Raw genomic sequence first — 15,329 nt, forward strand, 5'->3', positions numbered from 1 at the left:
TAATAAAATATAGTATCATAAAGTAATAAATTAGCCTTCTGAGAAGATGGAGTCAGATGCACCATTACTGCCTTCATCAGGGCTTCCCTTCAAACAAAATAAGGTCTCATGCTAGGGGCTTTCTCAGTTTTAACCACACTATGCGATTAAGAATCTAACAACAATTTCTTCTGAACTTGGCCTTTGCTAGTTTCATATAATGCCTTGGAACCTGATATGGGTTGAGACATCCAGCACTGCTGTTCATTTTAAGTAGTCAGCACACTGGTCACCTTGCAGCAGAAGGGGTAGTGGGGCACACATGACTCATTTAGCCCATGAACAAAAACACAGAAAGTAGGTAGGCAGAATTTATGCTGAGAGGTCCTAGTTCTGTCACAACCCCAATTCCTAAAAAAAAATCTCTCCTTCACACCCCCATAGCAAAAAAAGAAAAAGAAGTTAGCAGAAGATCTTGAGTAATCTTATGAGCAGAAGGTTTCAGTGGCACAGAACAGCTAAGGCTTGCTCCTACACAAGCTGTCCAGCAGCAGACTACTTACCAGATGATAAAAGGAATCACTGCTGCATTCTGATAAATTACCTTTGGATGTATGACATTAACATGACATTAATGATGACCTTAACTTGGTAGATGCATGGTGCAACACAGTGCATCAGATTTGTTAAATTAATGATTTGGATTCTAGTTACCAAATCTGTTTGACAGTAGAAACTGCTCATGATATATTCACAGGAGCTATAGAAAGCTTCAGGCAGCTGATTGCAGCATAATATGCAAAACTGACCCCGAGAATACTCTTATAATGTTTTGGAAGGATTTATAATCCAGGTTTAACAAAACCAGCAGTAAATACATGAGTGAAGTATCAAAGAAATACAAGTTCCTATAGCAAAAGAAATATTTGCAAGGAGTGGAAAAATTCCAGTACCTCTATGGTTAAGAAGCCACATAAAACCAAACTTCCATTTTCAAACAAATTTAAAGATAAAAACCTTCCCCCTCTGAAAATCACATTTATTTAAAAGATACATCATACTTTAATTCCAAGTCTTTTTAAATTCAAGACTAAATACACACAGAACCAACTTAATATGCCTGGTAAAGAGTTAACAACTGGCTTTGACATTACTGAATTCTGTGGTTTATGCTCCATTTCAAATAACGCAAACTTAGCAAAAATTAATTTATAAATAAAATTAACAAGCAAGTAATGCTACCCAGCTTTTTTATGCTGCTGTTCCATTAAATAAGCATGGAAAGAATATAACATACACTACTCTTGTATAACATAAACAAATTTTCAAAAAAAAAAGAAAAAATAATTTCAAGCAAACATCAGACTGATGATCTCTTCTGAAGAAACCACAAGTGAGCCAAACATTCTGTTAAAAAGCATGAAGACTAGAGTGTGTCTCAACCCTCTCTTTTCACCTTCCCCAGTTAAGCTGGAGCAGGTATCTCCTGTCCTTGAAGATGAGAGAAGACACCCCAGAGTGTCCAATATTACAGGAAGCTTTGTAGGACCATTTCTCGCCCCAAAAGCCAGCTAAACTGGCCTAGGAAAGAGCAGCTGTGTGATGAGAGAGAGAAGCTTGGGCAGATTACTACATCTGGTTTCCCAGACATCCCTCCAGTCCTTTGCTCCAAAGGCTAGCTCCATTAGGACACTGCTGAATTGTGGTACTTCCACACTGTCAGCATCTGGGAAGATTCAGCTTGTATCAGTTACTAATGTCACCCTGTGAGGTTTCTAAAAGCACATTCAGTTTTACCCCAGGTTAGCACCCCAGCCTGATTCACACAAGGAACACTCTCCCAGCCAAAAAGCAGGTGGCCTGAGGAAAGGATGAAAAAAAAGGGGGCAACAGGGAGGATGGATGGAGGAGGAAAGGCAGGGGAAAAGATGGCCAAGAAATGCTCCTTCTACTTGCAGTGGTTGCTGAAAGTACAGCTGAAACTATAACCTAAGGCTGAAGATCAAGTAATATTTTGAATTGTATACATCTCTGCTTTGGCTCTTTTTGATTACACTTTTATTTCACACAAAAATGCACCTTTTTTCATACCAATACAAAATTAAACAGGCTGGCTGTCATTCAAGGATTTTAACACACAAATGTAAATATTTGAGTAGGAAAATAAAATGGAATGAGAAGACTGATTTACGTATCGCAAATGTGACCAAAAATTGGGGCTTTCTTTCTGCTGAAGAAAAAAATACAACCTTTGTTAGACTTTTCTGGTTCTTGAAACTGCCAAAGCTAAGAGATTAGTGGAGTCTTATTGTCTCTAGGATTCCTAGTCAGGCATGCAAAGTAAGCATTCCTTTATAATTTATAATCCTAATTTCCAACACTGGAAGGTACAACAACCCATGCACAGTCAAAAGACTTTATAAAAAAGGAGCATTACTAGAATAGGTTTGATAGAGACAGAAAGGTTATCTGGTCATGCTATCAGACATTTTGGAAACAGTTTCAATTTATCTGGCACGTTAGCTTCTGGATAATACCTATGTATTTCTGGCAACACTTAGAGACAGAACAGCATCCTAAAGCAGCAATTGTCCGGATCTTCAAAATATATGCCTTTTATTTCATGTTACAGCATTAATATGCTTTATGTTTTGGAACAGATAACCATGGTATGATAAACAATTCAAGGCATCCAAATAATCTATTTAAAGCTACTCAAGCTTATAATAATCCCCACAGAGGAGAAAATACTACTTTCAGAAACATAAGGCAGCCCATGGAGACTTTGACTCCTGATTAAAATCTTTATGGAAACATGATTTTTTGCAAATTCTAGGGTGACAGCTCCTCATTAAATGAATGACCACTCCTTGTTACTGCATTATCTTCTCTCCAGTCTTCACTAAACCCCAAACTTTCCTCTGTCATCCCATACAAGACCTGAGACAACGCCATGGCAGCAGATACAATGACCAACCCCCTATTATTCCGGATGCAGTCATGTGTTACTCTCCTTCAGTTGTTTACACTGCTACATTACAAGCTCTTTGGGGCCACATTTTTTGTATCAGGTACACAATACTTGCACAATAAAATCCCAATTATACAAATAGCAATGAGTGACAAAGTGGTTTTCCTTTAAAGTGAACAGACCAATTACAGCTCTGCATGTTATGCTGCATACTTGCAAAAGCTATTGTGATCCATTTTTGTGTCTTAATTGAGGCATGGGCATGATTTGTTGGCAAATTAACTCTTACGGCATGTTTGCTCCACAAGGCTGTTTGACAGGACTAAATCCTATATGAACTGTGGAAGAAGTGATGCATGGAGCAAAATAGAAAGAGGTTTTCCTTCCTCATTGCTGATGCCTAGTATCACAGTAGACTTGGCAGCAATGGAAAAAAACATAATGCATAAAACCAAACTGAGGTACAGAGCATGCCTACAAAATCCAACAGGCAAAATCAAATGAGCCTCCACAAAACCCCTTTGAACCAAGAAAAAAAATGAAATTAAATTAAACTAAAAAAAAATTTTAAAAAAGGCGACCTGGGACAAAGTATCTGATCTGCCATGCTAAGGCACAAAGGGCTCTATAACTTTTTAGTAAGTTTTTCTAGTTTCTAAACTTGTCAGGAATAACATGTTTTCCCAAATGTAATTCTTGCAAATTATTTGATGATCTTAACTAGAAGTATCAATTAAAGTTTGACAGAATTATAAGGAAATGGAAGCAAGATTATATTAGTGAAAAGTACTTGGCAACCATGAAATTAGAAGATGCCATGTTCTACACCCTTAATGAAAATATTAACAACATATTAAACTAAATCTGAGCCTTCTGCTGATTCTTAGTGTTTCTGTGAAAAACAGTGGCATGTTGTGAATCCCAGAATCCTTTGTGGCCAGAGGGCACAGAGATGATCAGTATGTTTAATATTTTGATGACAACATCAAACATACTGCAAGTGCACTGCAGAGTGATCAGCCTTTGGCAACAGATCTTGAAAACACCGAATTTATTCTGCATGAGTCTATCACCCAGCATGTGCAATGGGTTTGAAGCATTCTGACAGCAGTGGACTGACTGCACACACAACACACTACACATGCACAAGAATGGCTACATGGCTTTTGGCTCAAAGTCAGCTCACATCTGGCCATCTCAGAAGGAGGCTTCAATGCTAACTGCAAAAGGCCAAGTAAAAGCATGCAAAACAAAGGAAAAACATGCAGAGAAAAATCATATTTTAAAATTCAACAACTTTTAATAAAATAAAAGATTAATATAAAATCCACACAGATAAATTTTCACAGTAGTTAATTGTCATAATAAAATGAATGCAGGAATTTATTTAAAGCGTGTTAATAAGGGTGTTGTCCAAATGCTTCTTCAACACTGACCAGCTCAGGGCATTGACCACCACTTCAGGAACCCTGTTCCAGGGTTTGAGTGCCTTTTTGGTAAAGAAATATTTCCTCATGTGAAGTCCAAACCTCCCTCGAGGATGTAGCTTTGAGCCATTCTCATGTGTCCTGACACTGGATGAAAAGGGATCAGCACTATTCTCTCTCCCTTTCCTTCTCAAAAAGCTGAGAGAGTAATGAGGAAAAAAACCTAGATACCAATAATTTAATGTAATTGCCACTACATTTCTGAAGTAAAATTTAAAATAATACAAAGGAATCTTTTATGCAACAGGAAATGCAGAAGACAACAGAAATAACAGTAATATAGTGGTCAGCGTGACTGTGTAAAAGAAATGTACCCAGAAGATAACAGGGAATTTCCTCCAGAGCCAAGAAGAAAGTTCACTAAATTTTCTTCTTGTGAACTGTTCACTCAAAGTAGCTGGAAAATATCTCCAATACTGCAATTTACTACTGAAAAGATATTTTTATTCCTTAAAATATCTCTTGGCTATATGATATTGGTTATATGTGTTTGTATATGTTACACATACTTGGAGATGCTGCTTCTACTCACTAGTAAAGGATTATAACTTTTAAAAAAATAAAAATAGAAAATACATGTGGACAATGAAAACTAATTAATAATGCTATCCCATGTAACTATGAAATGACAAGCTGGTACAAAAATATTTATCTTGGCCTAAGCATTCTGTGCATTAGCAAAGTCAGCAGTAAAAAAACTTGAAACATTCATAAGACACAAAAAACGATACAGAAAGAACTTTAATAAACCTTAGAACAACAATGAACAAAACCCTAGTTCAATAGCCATACCCAAAAAGCACAGCAAAACAAAGACAGTTTTTTAATCAAAGTGTCTTAAATACAGCAGCCCAAGCTCTCTGGAACACAATTTCAAATTATGAAAATAATTCAGGAGCAATGTTAGAGTAAAGTCTACATTCCCTGGAAGTCAGTCAGAAAGGCTGACAGAAAAGATCGGCTGTAGATAAACAGCCACCATTCTCCTCCCTCCTCTCTCTCTCTAGGTCAGATTGCAGACACAAGTTCTCTCTGTACAGTGTTAGTTTCCACTCTGCAAAGACCCTGAGTGCACAGCCCAGGCTCCACTGGATAACTGGACACCCATTCTCTCTCAGTGTGTTCAGAGACAAAACCCACTACCAAGGGATGGCCCAAGCATCCTGCTTTGGTACTGCTTCTGCTAACCAGTGGGAAACTAAAACAGGGCCAATACTTCATATTTGTCCTTTCATGACTGCCAGCTGCCCTGAAATCATACAGAGGATTTACTGATAGTTGTGCAGGGACAAAACAGCTGCCAGGAATAAAGCACAATGTCTTGACAGTACCTCATCAGAACTGCTGAAACCAGAGATCCTCAGCAAAGCTCACAGTCATCTGAAAAGCTCCAGAAACCAATCATTTCATATAAAATCAATCCTTATCATCACTCATAAATACCTGTTTATGGCAATCTTGTAGAAAGAAAAATAAAAATATTTAACACTAATCTCTTTTAAGCTCTCAACACTCCTAGGTCTACCAGATTAGGATAATTGCTGAAGACAACTAATGAAACTCAAGACTCAGAATCTTAGTTTTGGTATTCCCTGCTTTGCAATGCTACACGTTGTCCAAGATTTCCTAACAGAAGTGCTATTCAGAACTCAACACCATGCATGCCAGGGAATCATCATGCTAATAATGGAATAAAAATAAGTGATATTTTGCCACTACAATTATCCATCCAGAGGCAATTGTTCCACATAGTTTGAGGAAGAGTGTTTCCTGACAAGACTGACTTTCATTTGAGCACCTCGACTGCTACCATAAAGTAAGCTAATGTAGTAGTTAATTACAAAGTGTATAATTAATAGTAGTATATTCCCTGCCATCTGCAACAGACATGCAATGCTTAAGAAGTATAGTTTTGTAGTGCTACATACAAAAGATTTTCATTCTAAACTAGAATTAATAACAACTACTTCCATAAAAAATATTTATATTTTTAATTTAGTTTGCTGAATGAGCCAAAATTGTTTGCAATATAAAGTATTGTCTTTGCCCAGAAAGCCTCTCACAATATGTAGGCTTTTTATAACAATGAAAGCCCCACTTAAGGAAAAAAATCAATTTCGAGTCCTGCAATTTAGCCAAAGCCGTCCCAGGACCCCACTCCACACAATATTCAAAAGGCTTGTTTTACTTTTGTGTCTCCTTGGAATACTGTTCACCAATGGCAGCTCCCCTAGCCTTCCACTTTATATACTAAGCAAAACCACATTGTGATTCATAAAGTTTCTCTTCCCAGGAAAGAAAGAGCCCTCTCATAACTGTAAATGCAATCCCCTAAAATACAGCACTGAACATGACACAGCACATTTTGAAAAAACTTACTAATAAATTGATGACACAAAGAAAGCGCTGTACTATCAGCTGTAGAAAAACTCTGCCTAAACAACCTAACAGTAGACATTTGTTCTCCACTCAAAGATCACTCTACTGTATTTCACAATACTTTTTCTTTTACTAGCTTTCCTTACAGAACTCTGCTATATATTCTGATTTTACATGGCTGATCATGCAAAAAAAATTAGACTACTTACTAACAGTTGAAGTTCACAGAAAAAAACCTTTAAAGTTAAAAAATGAAAAAAACTGAACAAAACTACTTTCAACTTAAGATAGATTATTTTCTTAATGAAATTTTGTGAAATATTCAAGTTCATGTTACTTATAACTTCAAAACTATTATGGAGGTCAGAGAGGAAACATTAACCATGCAACAGTATGAAAAACCCCCTCAATTTCAGTACACCTTAGTACTGAACACTTAGTCCAAGGCATTATGAAAGTATGCAGCCTGTGCTAGAAATCTACAACAGTTTTTTGCACATTGCATTGAATTCAAGATATTAAAATAATATACAAAAAGAAAAACAGCTTATTTCAGAGGCTGAAAAAGTACAAGAAATAGGCTAATATTTGTTCAATCGTGGTGATTTCAGCAATCTCTTTTCAATCAGTTTTCGAAGTGGAAAAACTTTTCATGGCACATCTGTACCTCCCTGTTTTTAACTAGAGCTTCAGCAGTACATCTTCTGTGAAAACAGAAGTGATTGTTGAAGAGATTGTGGCTCAATAACTCAGCAAAAAATTGAATAATGACTTTGAATTGCTAAAGTCTTTCACTGGATTGATGAAGATTCTGCAGCCCACAGCTGCAGCAAGCTGACAGTAATAAATTCTCCATGCACTGCAAACTAAGGATCTAACTATTTCATCCATTTCTAAGTATGTGAAAGCTGGAGGCAAAGCCATTTTACAACTGAATAAATACTTGCTTCTTTCCTTATGGCCTTTAACAGAGGTGGTAGTGTAAGGCCAAACAAGAATAGAACTCCCTGGAGATGCCTGCTGTGAGGAACGTCATAGCATTTCTTCAAGAAATTTCAAAACAATAGCTTAAGGGCAACTTTTTCCATTAGAATTCAAATTATTTTGAAAGAGTCAATATTTATAATAAAGGCCACAGTACAACACATGAATTGAATTACTCATTTTTCAATCCAAATGTACAATACTCAAGTTGAAAATACTTTCCAAAATCTCACATTCATTGTCTGCAAAGACAAACAAAACTTGAGTTTTCTTTGTTATTATGCCAAGTAAATACATCTTTATGCTAATACAATGTGGAATTTATGGTATATAAGTACAATTATAACAGGACAGACAAGTCTGGGGTTTTTTCTTTCCACACATGCCATAAATCTAAATAAAATTTAGATAGTTAACTTAAACAAGGTCATAAGCCTGACTTATTACACATCTTATCTTTGTCATACTTTCTTGAAGAATAGTCCAAAGTTTCTTTAGAACAGCTATACAGTGCTGAGTAACACTTCTTATGCTACTTATAAATGGCAGCTTCTCTCCTGCTCAGTAACTACTTGCCAATTTCAAAATAATCTGTTTTATATTACTGAAAACTCCTAGCTTTCTGAAAAATGTTTCCTTAGCTGCTTCTCCAACAAAATAACAAGCCCATTTATGTATCCTCTATTTCAGTTATTGATTATTTCACAATATGTATATAGGTTTTAGAAACTTATCCTACTAAACCAAGAAATCTGACATGACAGGATTCCAGACAATCCTAACAGCCAATCCAATGCACAACAATGAGAGCATTAATTCTAGAAACCTAAGGAATAAGAAAAAATTAGTGGAAATCACAGATGAGCTTCTCAGAAGAAAAGAGAGGTACTTGGCTTTTCACACAAGTGAAAGGAAAGGGCATTTTCAATTTTAAGCAAGAACCTTCTGTGTGCATAATGTAGAACTTAGAATTTGTGAATATGGGCTTTGATTAGGAAAAAGGGTTTCCTTGCATACAGCTGATAGGAATAAACAAAAGTTTATCACTGGCCTAAGTAAGATTCATTATGGATCCCTAAATAAGAATAGATTCAAAAAAACTTTCAATCATTGGAGACTTCTTACTAGAACATTTGCAACTCTCAGAGCCATAAGTGAAGCCCAGAGGATGCACTGTCTGTGCATCCACAGAGGATGTGACATCAAATGTTGCATTTACTCCTTTTGATTCAAAGTATTCCATACAAAGATGAAGAAGCTGCTACACCAGAATTACCTGAGTGTTTTTAATGTACATTTCAGTCCTTCAAAATGGTACACAAACGGAACAAACATTACCTGTGCCTTCACAATGAATACTGGCATAATTTGAAATCTGTATTTTTGAAACACAGGTAAAATTTAGATCTAAAGAACAAATACTAAGATACAATAAATCTATCATAACTAACATACATGCAAGAGCTTTAGGCAGATACTGGCCCCAGATAGTGTACTGCAGGAAAAACTTAGTATTTGATTGAATCCATGTGACACTACAAATATCCTACTGAAGTTAAAAGCTGATAAACTTTGAATGGGTCTCAGAAAGACCCCAGGATGTCTCCACTAAATCAACTACCAGCAAAATCAATGTATTGCTGAATAGGGTTTAAGAATCCTTGGGAGGCTCATTAAATTTTCATAGCTGAATGAAAAAGGTTTCCATCACCTTCTTTAAGAAATTAGAGATAAAGTAAAATGAACAAATTTTACCATTTCCACATCACCACCAAAAGATCCACGCACAAAAATTCACTTGAACAATACAAAATCAAAATAAAATACTCCTTAAAAGACTGCATTTTCCAAATAGATGTGCACACTATAACAAAAGCATGGCTTTCTACCACAAAGACATCACGAGACACAGCTATGACTACAAATAAGAACACCCCAAATTATTATGTGTGAAGGTAAGCCCAGATATACTTCAGTGGCTGACTTTTATTGTAGGGATAAAATTTCTTACCTTGAAAAGACTGCTTGGCTCTGTCCACCAGTTCTTCAATAGGATAACTTGCTAGATCTCCTCTGGCGTGTTTAGTTTTACAGTAGGTACATGCATTGAGACACCTGTTCAGAAAATGAAAATTCTCAGTTTCTAACCAGGAAGCCTTTATAGGCACAGCTTTTTTTATTAAGTACATCTGGAAAAATGAGTTTTTATATCTATGACCAGAAAATAGTAGTATTTTGTTTTTAAATCAATGGTATAGTTTTAAAACTGTTTTGCTGTCCTAACTTCTTAAAGTATCATTCACAACTATATGAAAACTTGAAAAACAATCAGTAGGAACCACATACAAAACTAAGAGTAGGAATTTAAATATTTTTAGAAAGGTACAATAAGGTTAATAATTTTTTATTACTAAAGATCAATCTCCAGGTTTCCGATCCATCTATTACATAAAAAATCCAACCTGAACAAGAAAGTAAATGAAATAAGTCCCAAAAGGCTGAAAGTGGATTTCTAGAAGTGTGTATACTTAAAAAGACATTTCCATTAATTTTTTCAACTTTCCTTTGGCTCCTATAAATAGAACAAACAACATAATGAAGACAGAATCACCAGCTAGAAAAGAGAGTTTGGCACAAAAGACTGCAAAACTAATGAAAACTCCTACAAGAAAATGAAGAAATAATGTGATTGCTTTTAATTTACCTGACAATATATTAAAGGCAGACTTATTCAGAGTACAAGGATGGAAAGACCAAAAAAAACAAAAACTACCTCTCATTGTAAGCCTGTTACGCTTTTCTTCCCTTCTCCCCTTTTTAGACCTGATATTGCTCTATGTTTTTTCAGGTTAAAGCATTTAAACCCACGCCTTAAAAACCTCACAGACCCCAAAAAATTCTTTTAAATTATTTCTATTGTTCATGCTTGCCAGAATACCATAAATTCTGTCCAGGCCACAGCTTCATAAAATCATATAATCTTTAAGGCTGGAAGAGACCTCCAAGATCATCAAGTCCAACATTTGACTGATCACCACTGTATCAAATAAACCACAGCACTAAGTGCTACATTCATCTCTTGAACACTTCCAAGAATGGTGACTCTACGACTTCCCAGGGCAACCTGTTTCACTGCCTGGCCACACTTTAGTGAAGATGCTCTTCCTGATATCCATCTCCAACCTCCCCTGGCATAGCTGAGGCCGTTTCCTCTTGCCCTGTCACTGGTTTCCTGGCAAGTGACCCCCACTTGGCTACACTCTCCTTTCAGGCATCTCTAGAGGGTGATAAGGTCTTCCCAGAGCCTCCTTTTCTCCAGGCTAAAACTCCCAGCTCCCTCAGCTGCTCCTCACCAGGCTTGTGCTCCTGACTCTTCCCAAGCTCTGTTCCACTTCTCTGGACACAGACCAGCCCCTCAATCTCCTCCTTGCAGTGAGAGGTCCACAACTGAACACAGGATTTGAGGTGTGGCCTCACCAGTGCTGAGTACAGAGGGACAATCCCTGCCCTGGTCCTGCTGGCCATGCCATTGCTGACACAGGCCAGGGTGCCATTGGCCTTCTTGGCCACCTGGGCACTGCTGGCTCCTGTTCAGCCACTGTGAACCAGCATCCCCAGGTGCTTTTCCACGGGACAGTGTTCTGCCCACTCTTCCCCCAGCTGTAGCACTGCAAGGGGTTATTGTAATCCCAAGTGCAGGACCCAGCATTTGGCCTTTTTGAAATTCCTAAGGATGGCCTTGACCCACCAACCCAGCCTGTACAGCTCCCTCTGCAGACCCTTCCTACCCTCCAGGAGATTCACACCCCAGCCCAACTTTACGGTCATCTGCAGACTTACTGAGGATGCACTTGATCCCTTCATCAATAGAGATATTGAACAGGAAAAGAAAACATTTAGGTACCAGAAAAGGCAAATGTTCCAACTACAGCATAGCTGGAACTAATACCAGAGTACTTTCAAAACAATATCAGAAAGGCAAAGATAGCACAGGGCAGGTTTTGATGAAGTCACCAGCTCCAAGACTGTGTTTACTACTTGGATGTATCTTGTCTTCTATTAGGATGTCTGGCATCTCCATGACTAGCTGATTAGTGCTTTGCAAACTCCAAAGGTTTTTCTTCACAAAGACTCCACCCACATGTTAGTTCTGCGGCTTTTGCATAAGCAGGGGTTCAGGAAGGGCAGAACACTGCCCAGAATTTGTTCAGCTGCCCTCCTGACACTGCACATCCCCTCAGCCCCAAGACCTTCTCCATTCAATAGAATCCTAAGTTCTAGAAGAAGATTTAGGTAGTTTGTGATTCTCTCTGGATATGTATATTATTTGTTGTGCCTATCAGACCAAAACATGAGATTTTAGCATTCGCCTCAGATCAGAAAACTAAAATATACTGCTCAACAGCAGCAATCAGACTGTTCTATTAACCAAAAATGTATATGAAAAAGGTTGCCAGTAAAACATCTAACAGGGTATTAAAAATAGAAAAAATACCTAAATCTGAATCTTTACAACCTGTTCCAAATGAGTGACTCACTGCCATCCAAAGGCAACTTATTCATCAGATGTATCTCACCTTTCTCCTGCAAATCAAAAGCTTTTCATTGCACAGGATCTGAAGCATATGTAAAAGGCAGCACTTGAAATCAAGAAAGTGTAAGCAGATAATTGGTTTATACTTTGTCTGTGTAACCTATGTAGCAAATGAAAATGTTTTTCTTCTAGGTTACTGTCATCTAAAGTTTGCCATGAATGGCTTTCCCTCAAAGCCCATGGGTGTTTCCTCCTCTCCATGCTCCCCTTACACAAAGCATGTCTCCTTCCTTTGTTTTTCCTTTTCTTGATTTTCTTTTTTGTTAGTTTGTTTTTAAAGCACAACTCTCCATTCAAGCCAACACTTCATTTCTAAGCATGCTCCCATCCTGACATACCACTGTCATATTCCTCTCCCTCACCATCATTCATTCAGCAAACCAGCCTTTTTCCACACAGCTACACAGAGAAAAAACATTACAGAACAGTCAAGGAAACATAAAATTAGTTTCAGAACAAATATGTCTGCCCTTTTGGAACCAAAACACAAAAGGCGTGGTATTATGTACTAACCTTTGTACTACACCAACTTGTTTTCTCCAAGAAAATAAAATTACCTGCTATTTTGTCAAACTTCTCAGGTCAAGAAGAAATTTTACTACAACTACCCTGCCCCTTGAACAGCAGGTTATTTTAACACTGGCTTTTTCACTCACAGAAGAGAATTCTGTCAGCCATCAGTAACAAAGGGATGCACCAGATTTTCTCTCTTGGGGTAAAGTAAATTTATTGGGCTCAAATTGAAGCTCAGCTTTGGAAAAAAAAACAACAACAAATGAGAAAAATGCAACAACAACTTTTATAATTTCCTTAAATTTGCAAATTCTGCCTTAAGAGTTCCAACAAAAATTTTATCACAAATTTTTTGTTGCCTTGAACTGTAACTTTGAATGAAAACACTGCTTTTTGTCAACATTCAGGTGTGTCAAGTCATCCTAAGATTGTTAAAAACTGTAATATTAGTAAGTTTTTTAAAAAACTTCTAAACTTACTCCTGTGTAATAGAGTTAAAATCTAAACTGGTGTTGAGGTACAGTAAAAAGGATAATTTATGCTGTATACACAGAATTTTCCTGTTCCCTTATCATGTATGGTGCATCTATAAAATACACCATGCCACCTCTTTCTCTCCTCTCCTTAGAATTTATGCATAAATCATATCCATTCCTTACTATGTATTTTGCTCTGTATTTGGGTAGCAATATTTGAAAAGCTTTACAACAAAAATAGTAAACACTAGAAGTGTTAAGTACTATGCAACAGTGCTAAATACTGAAATTATTAAACTCCAAACCTTGAGCATACTTCTCACATCTTCAATCAATGCTCCTGTCCTGCAAGACTGCACTACCTGAAAAAATGCAGTAACAGGAGCTCTTCTACGGTACTTCAGTAAACTCTGTCACAAAGAGAGCATGGAAATGTGGAGAAACAAGCATGAATAAAGAAGAAGATATTTTCCAAATATTGACAGTATTATTATGATATTTGCCAATATTTTCACAATATTATATTTTCCAAATATTCACTGTAGTATGCGGTATTGCTTCCGAGACATTTATTACTATGGTCTTTAAATACAACTTTAGAGGGTTTGTTGATTTATTTTAGGATAGGAGCTGAAAGTTGGAACTTGGAGGCAGACTTTTTTCAAGTTTTGCTATGGTAATTAACTTATTCCACTATAAAACAGAAGTATTGGACACGTCTAAAAAATTTAGTTTTTTCACTTTTTCGGTACTTAAAGAGATGATGAAACAAAACCAGAAAGAGACAGACTTAGATGTAACATACAAAAGGATAGTTTTAGAAAGCAAACTAAAGGAGACAAAACTTCTATACCCTGTTTGTACTATATTTGTTAATAACAACTTGGATAAGGAAATAATCTTTGGGGATACAGTCGATCAACAAAAGGATGCAGATTTAAACTACTTGTAAAAATGCTGAACTAACCACTTTTCACAGACATAAGAATTACCAATTCTTCAAAATAGAAATTTAAACTAAACCATAAGTATAGTCAAGGATCTGTAGTGGTTTCTTCCCTAGTAAGCCAGCCTGCTCTCCAAGTTTCCAGCATAACAAATTACTCATATGTCCATTCTGCCACACACTCAGACCACAGACAATCAAGTGGAAAAAGGCTTTTGGGAACTCTGAGAATCTGAGCACTGTCTCTCACTAAGTGGCATCCACCACCAATTGGTTCACCTAAAACCAACAACTCCTTAAAAACCAGCCTTTACAGCAGCTCTAGCTCACATACATAGGACTACACAGCCAAGAAGTCAGAACTTGCAAGAGAGTATTTGCTTTGTGTTAAACTGGGAGCATTCTTGAAGCATTTATAGCTGTTTGCAAATGTTAGTTTGTACTGATGCAGGTCAAAGCTTTTTTTTTTGCACAAAGAAATCACAGACATTTCTAGAAAATAATTAATGATCTTTGTGTTTGTAACTGCCAATTTGTTTTGGCTAAATTTTAGAGTGATTCCAGAACAAAAAACACCGAGCCCTGGTTTTCCAACATACTAAACTGATTAAGGTACTTTGAATTATTAACCTTTTGCTTTGAATTATTAACCTTTAATCAGCTATGTGCCCAATACACAGAACTATTCACAGCAAGATAAAATATTATCCACAGATAAATCACCACCATGTGGCTAATTAAAACACTTTTCAAACACATTACCGAACTGAGCATCATCAACATTTTGGTAAAGTGCCTAAAATTTTCTTGCAGACATAGGTAACAGTGGTCTTTACAATGTTTATCTAGTATGTGCTCATGTTTTGCATTATACTGACCCAACTCTTCATTTTCAAAACAGTAATATTCCTCATAAAACACACACTTAACATAAAAGGCTCGCCCTTACAGATGGAACTAATTATGAGTAGGAATGCTTATGACACAGCAGACAAATAAA

General features: G+C 36.8%; 1 protein-coding gene across 2 annotated transcripts in view; it reads right to left on the reverse strand.

Moving 5' to 3' along the window:
- Positions 1 to 15,329, reverse strand: part of CDKAL1 (CDKAL1 threonylcarbamoyladenosine tRNA methylthiotransferase) — a 381,082-nt gene that overhangs the window by 198,290 nt on the left and 167,463 nt on the right. For both annotated transcript variants that reach the window (XM_005481774.4, XM_005481775.3), the window contains exon 9: positions 9,812 to 9,915. In XM_005481774.4, coding sequence (XP_005481831.2) covers positions 9,812 to 9,915 — 104 coding nt within the window. The remainder of the gene's footprint in view (positions 1 to 9,811; positions 9,916 to 15,329) is intronic.

Source organism: Zonotrichia albicollis, chromosome 1, assembly GCF_047830755.1.
Source record: "Zonotrichia albicollis isolate bZonAlb1 chromosome 1, bZonAlb1.hap1, whole genome shotgun sequence".
NCBI lineage: Eukaryota > Metazoa > Chordata > Aves > Passeriformes > Passerellidae > Zonotrichia > Zonotrichia albicollis.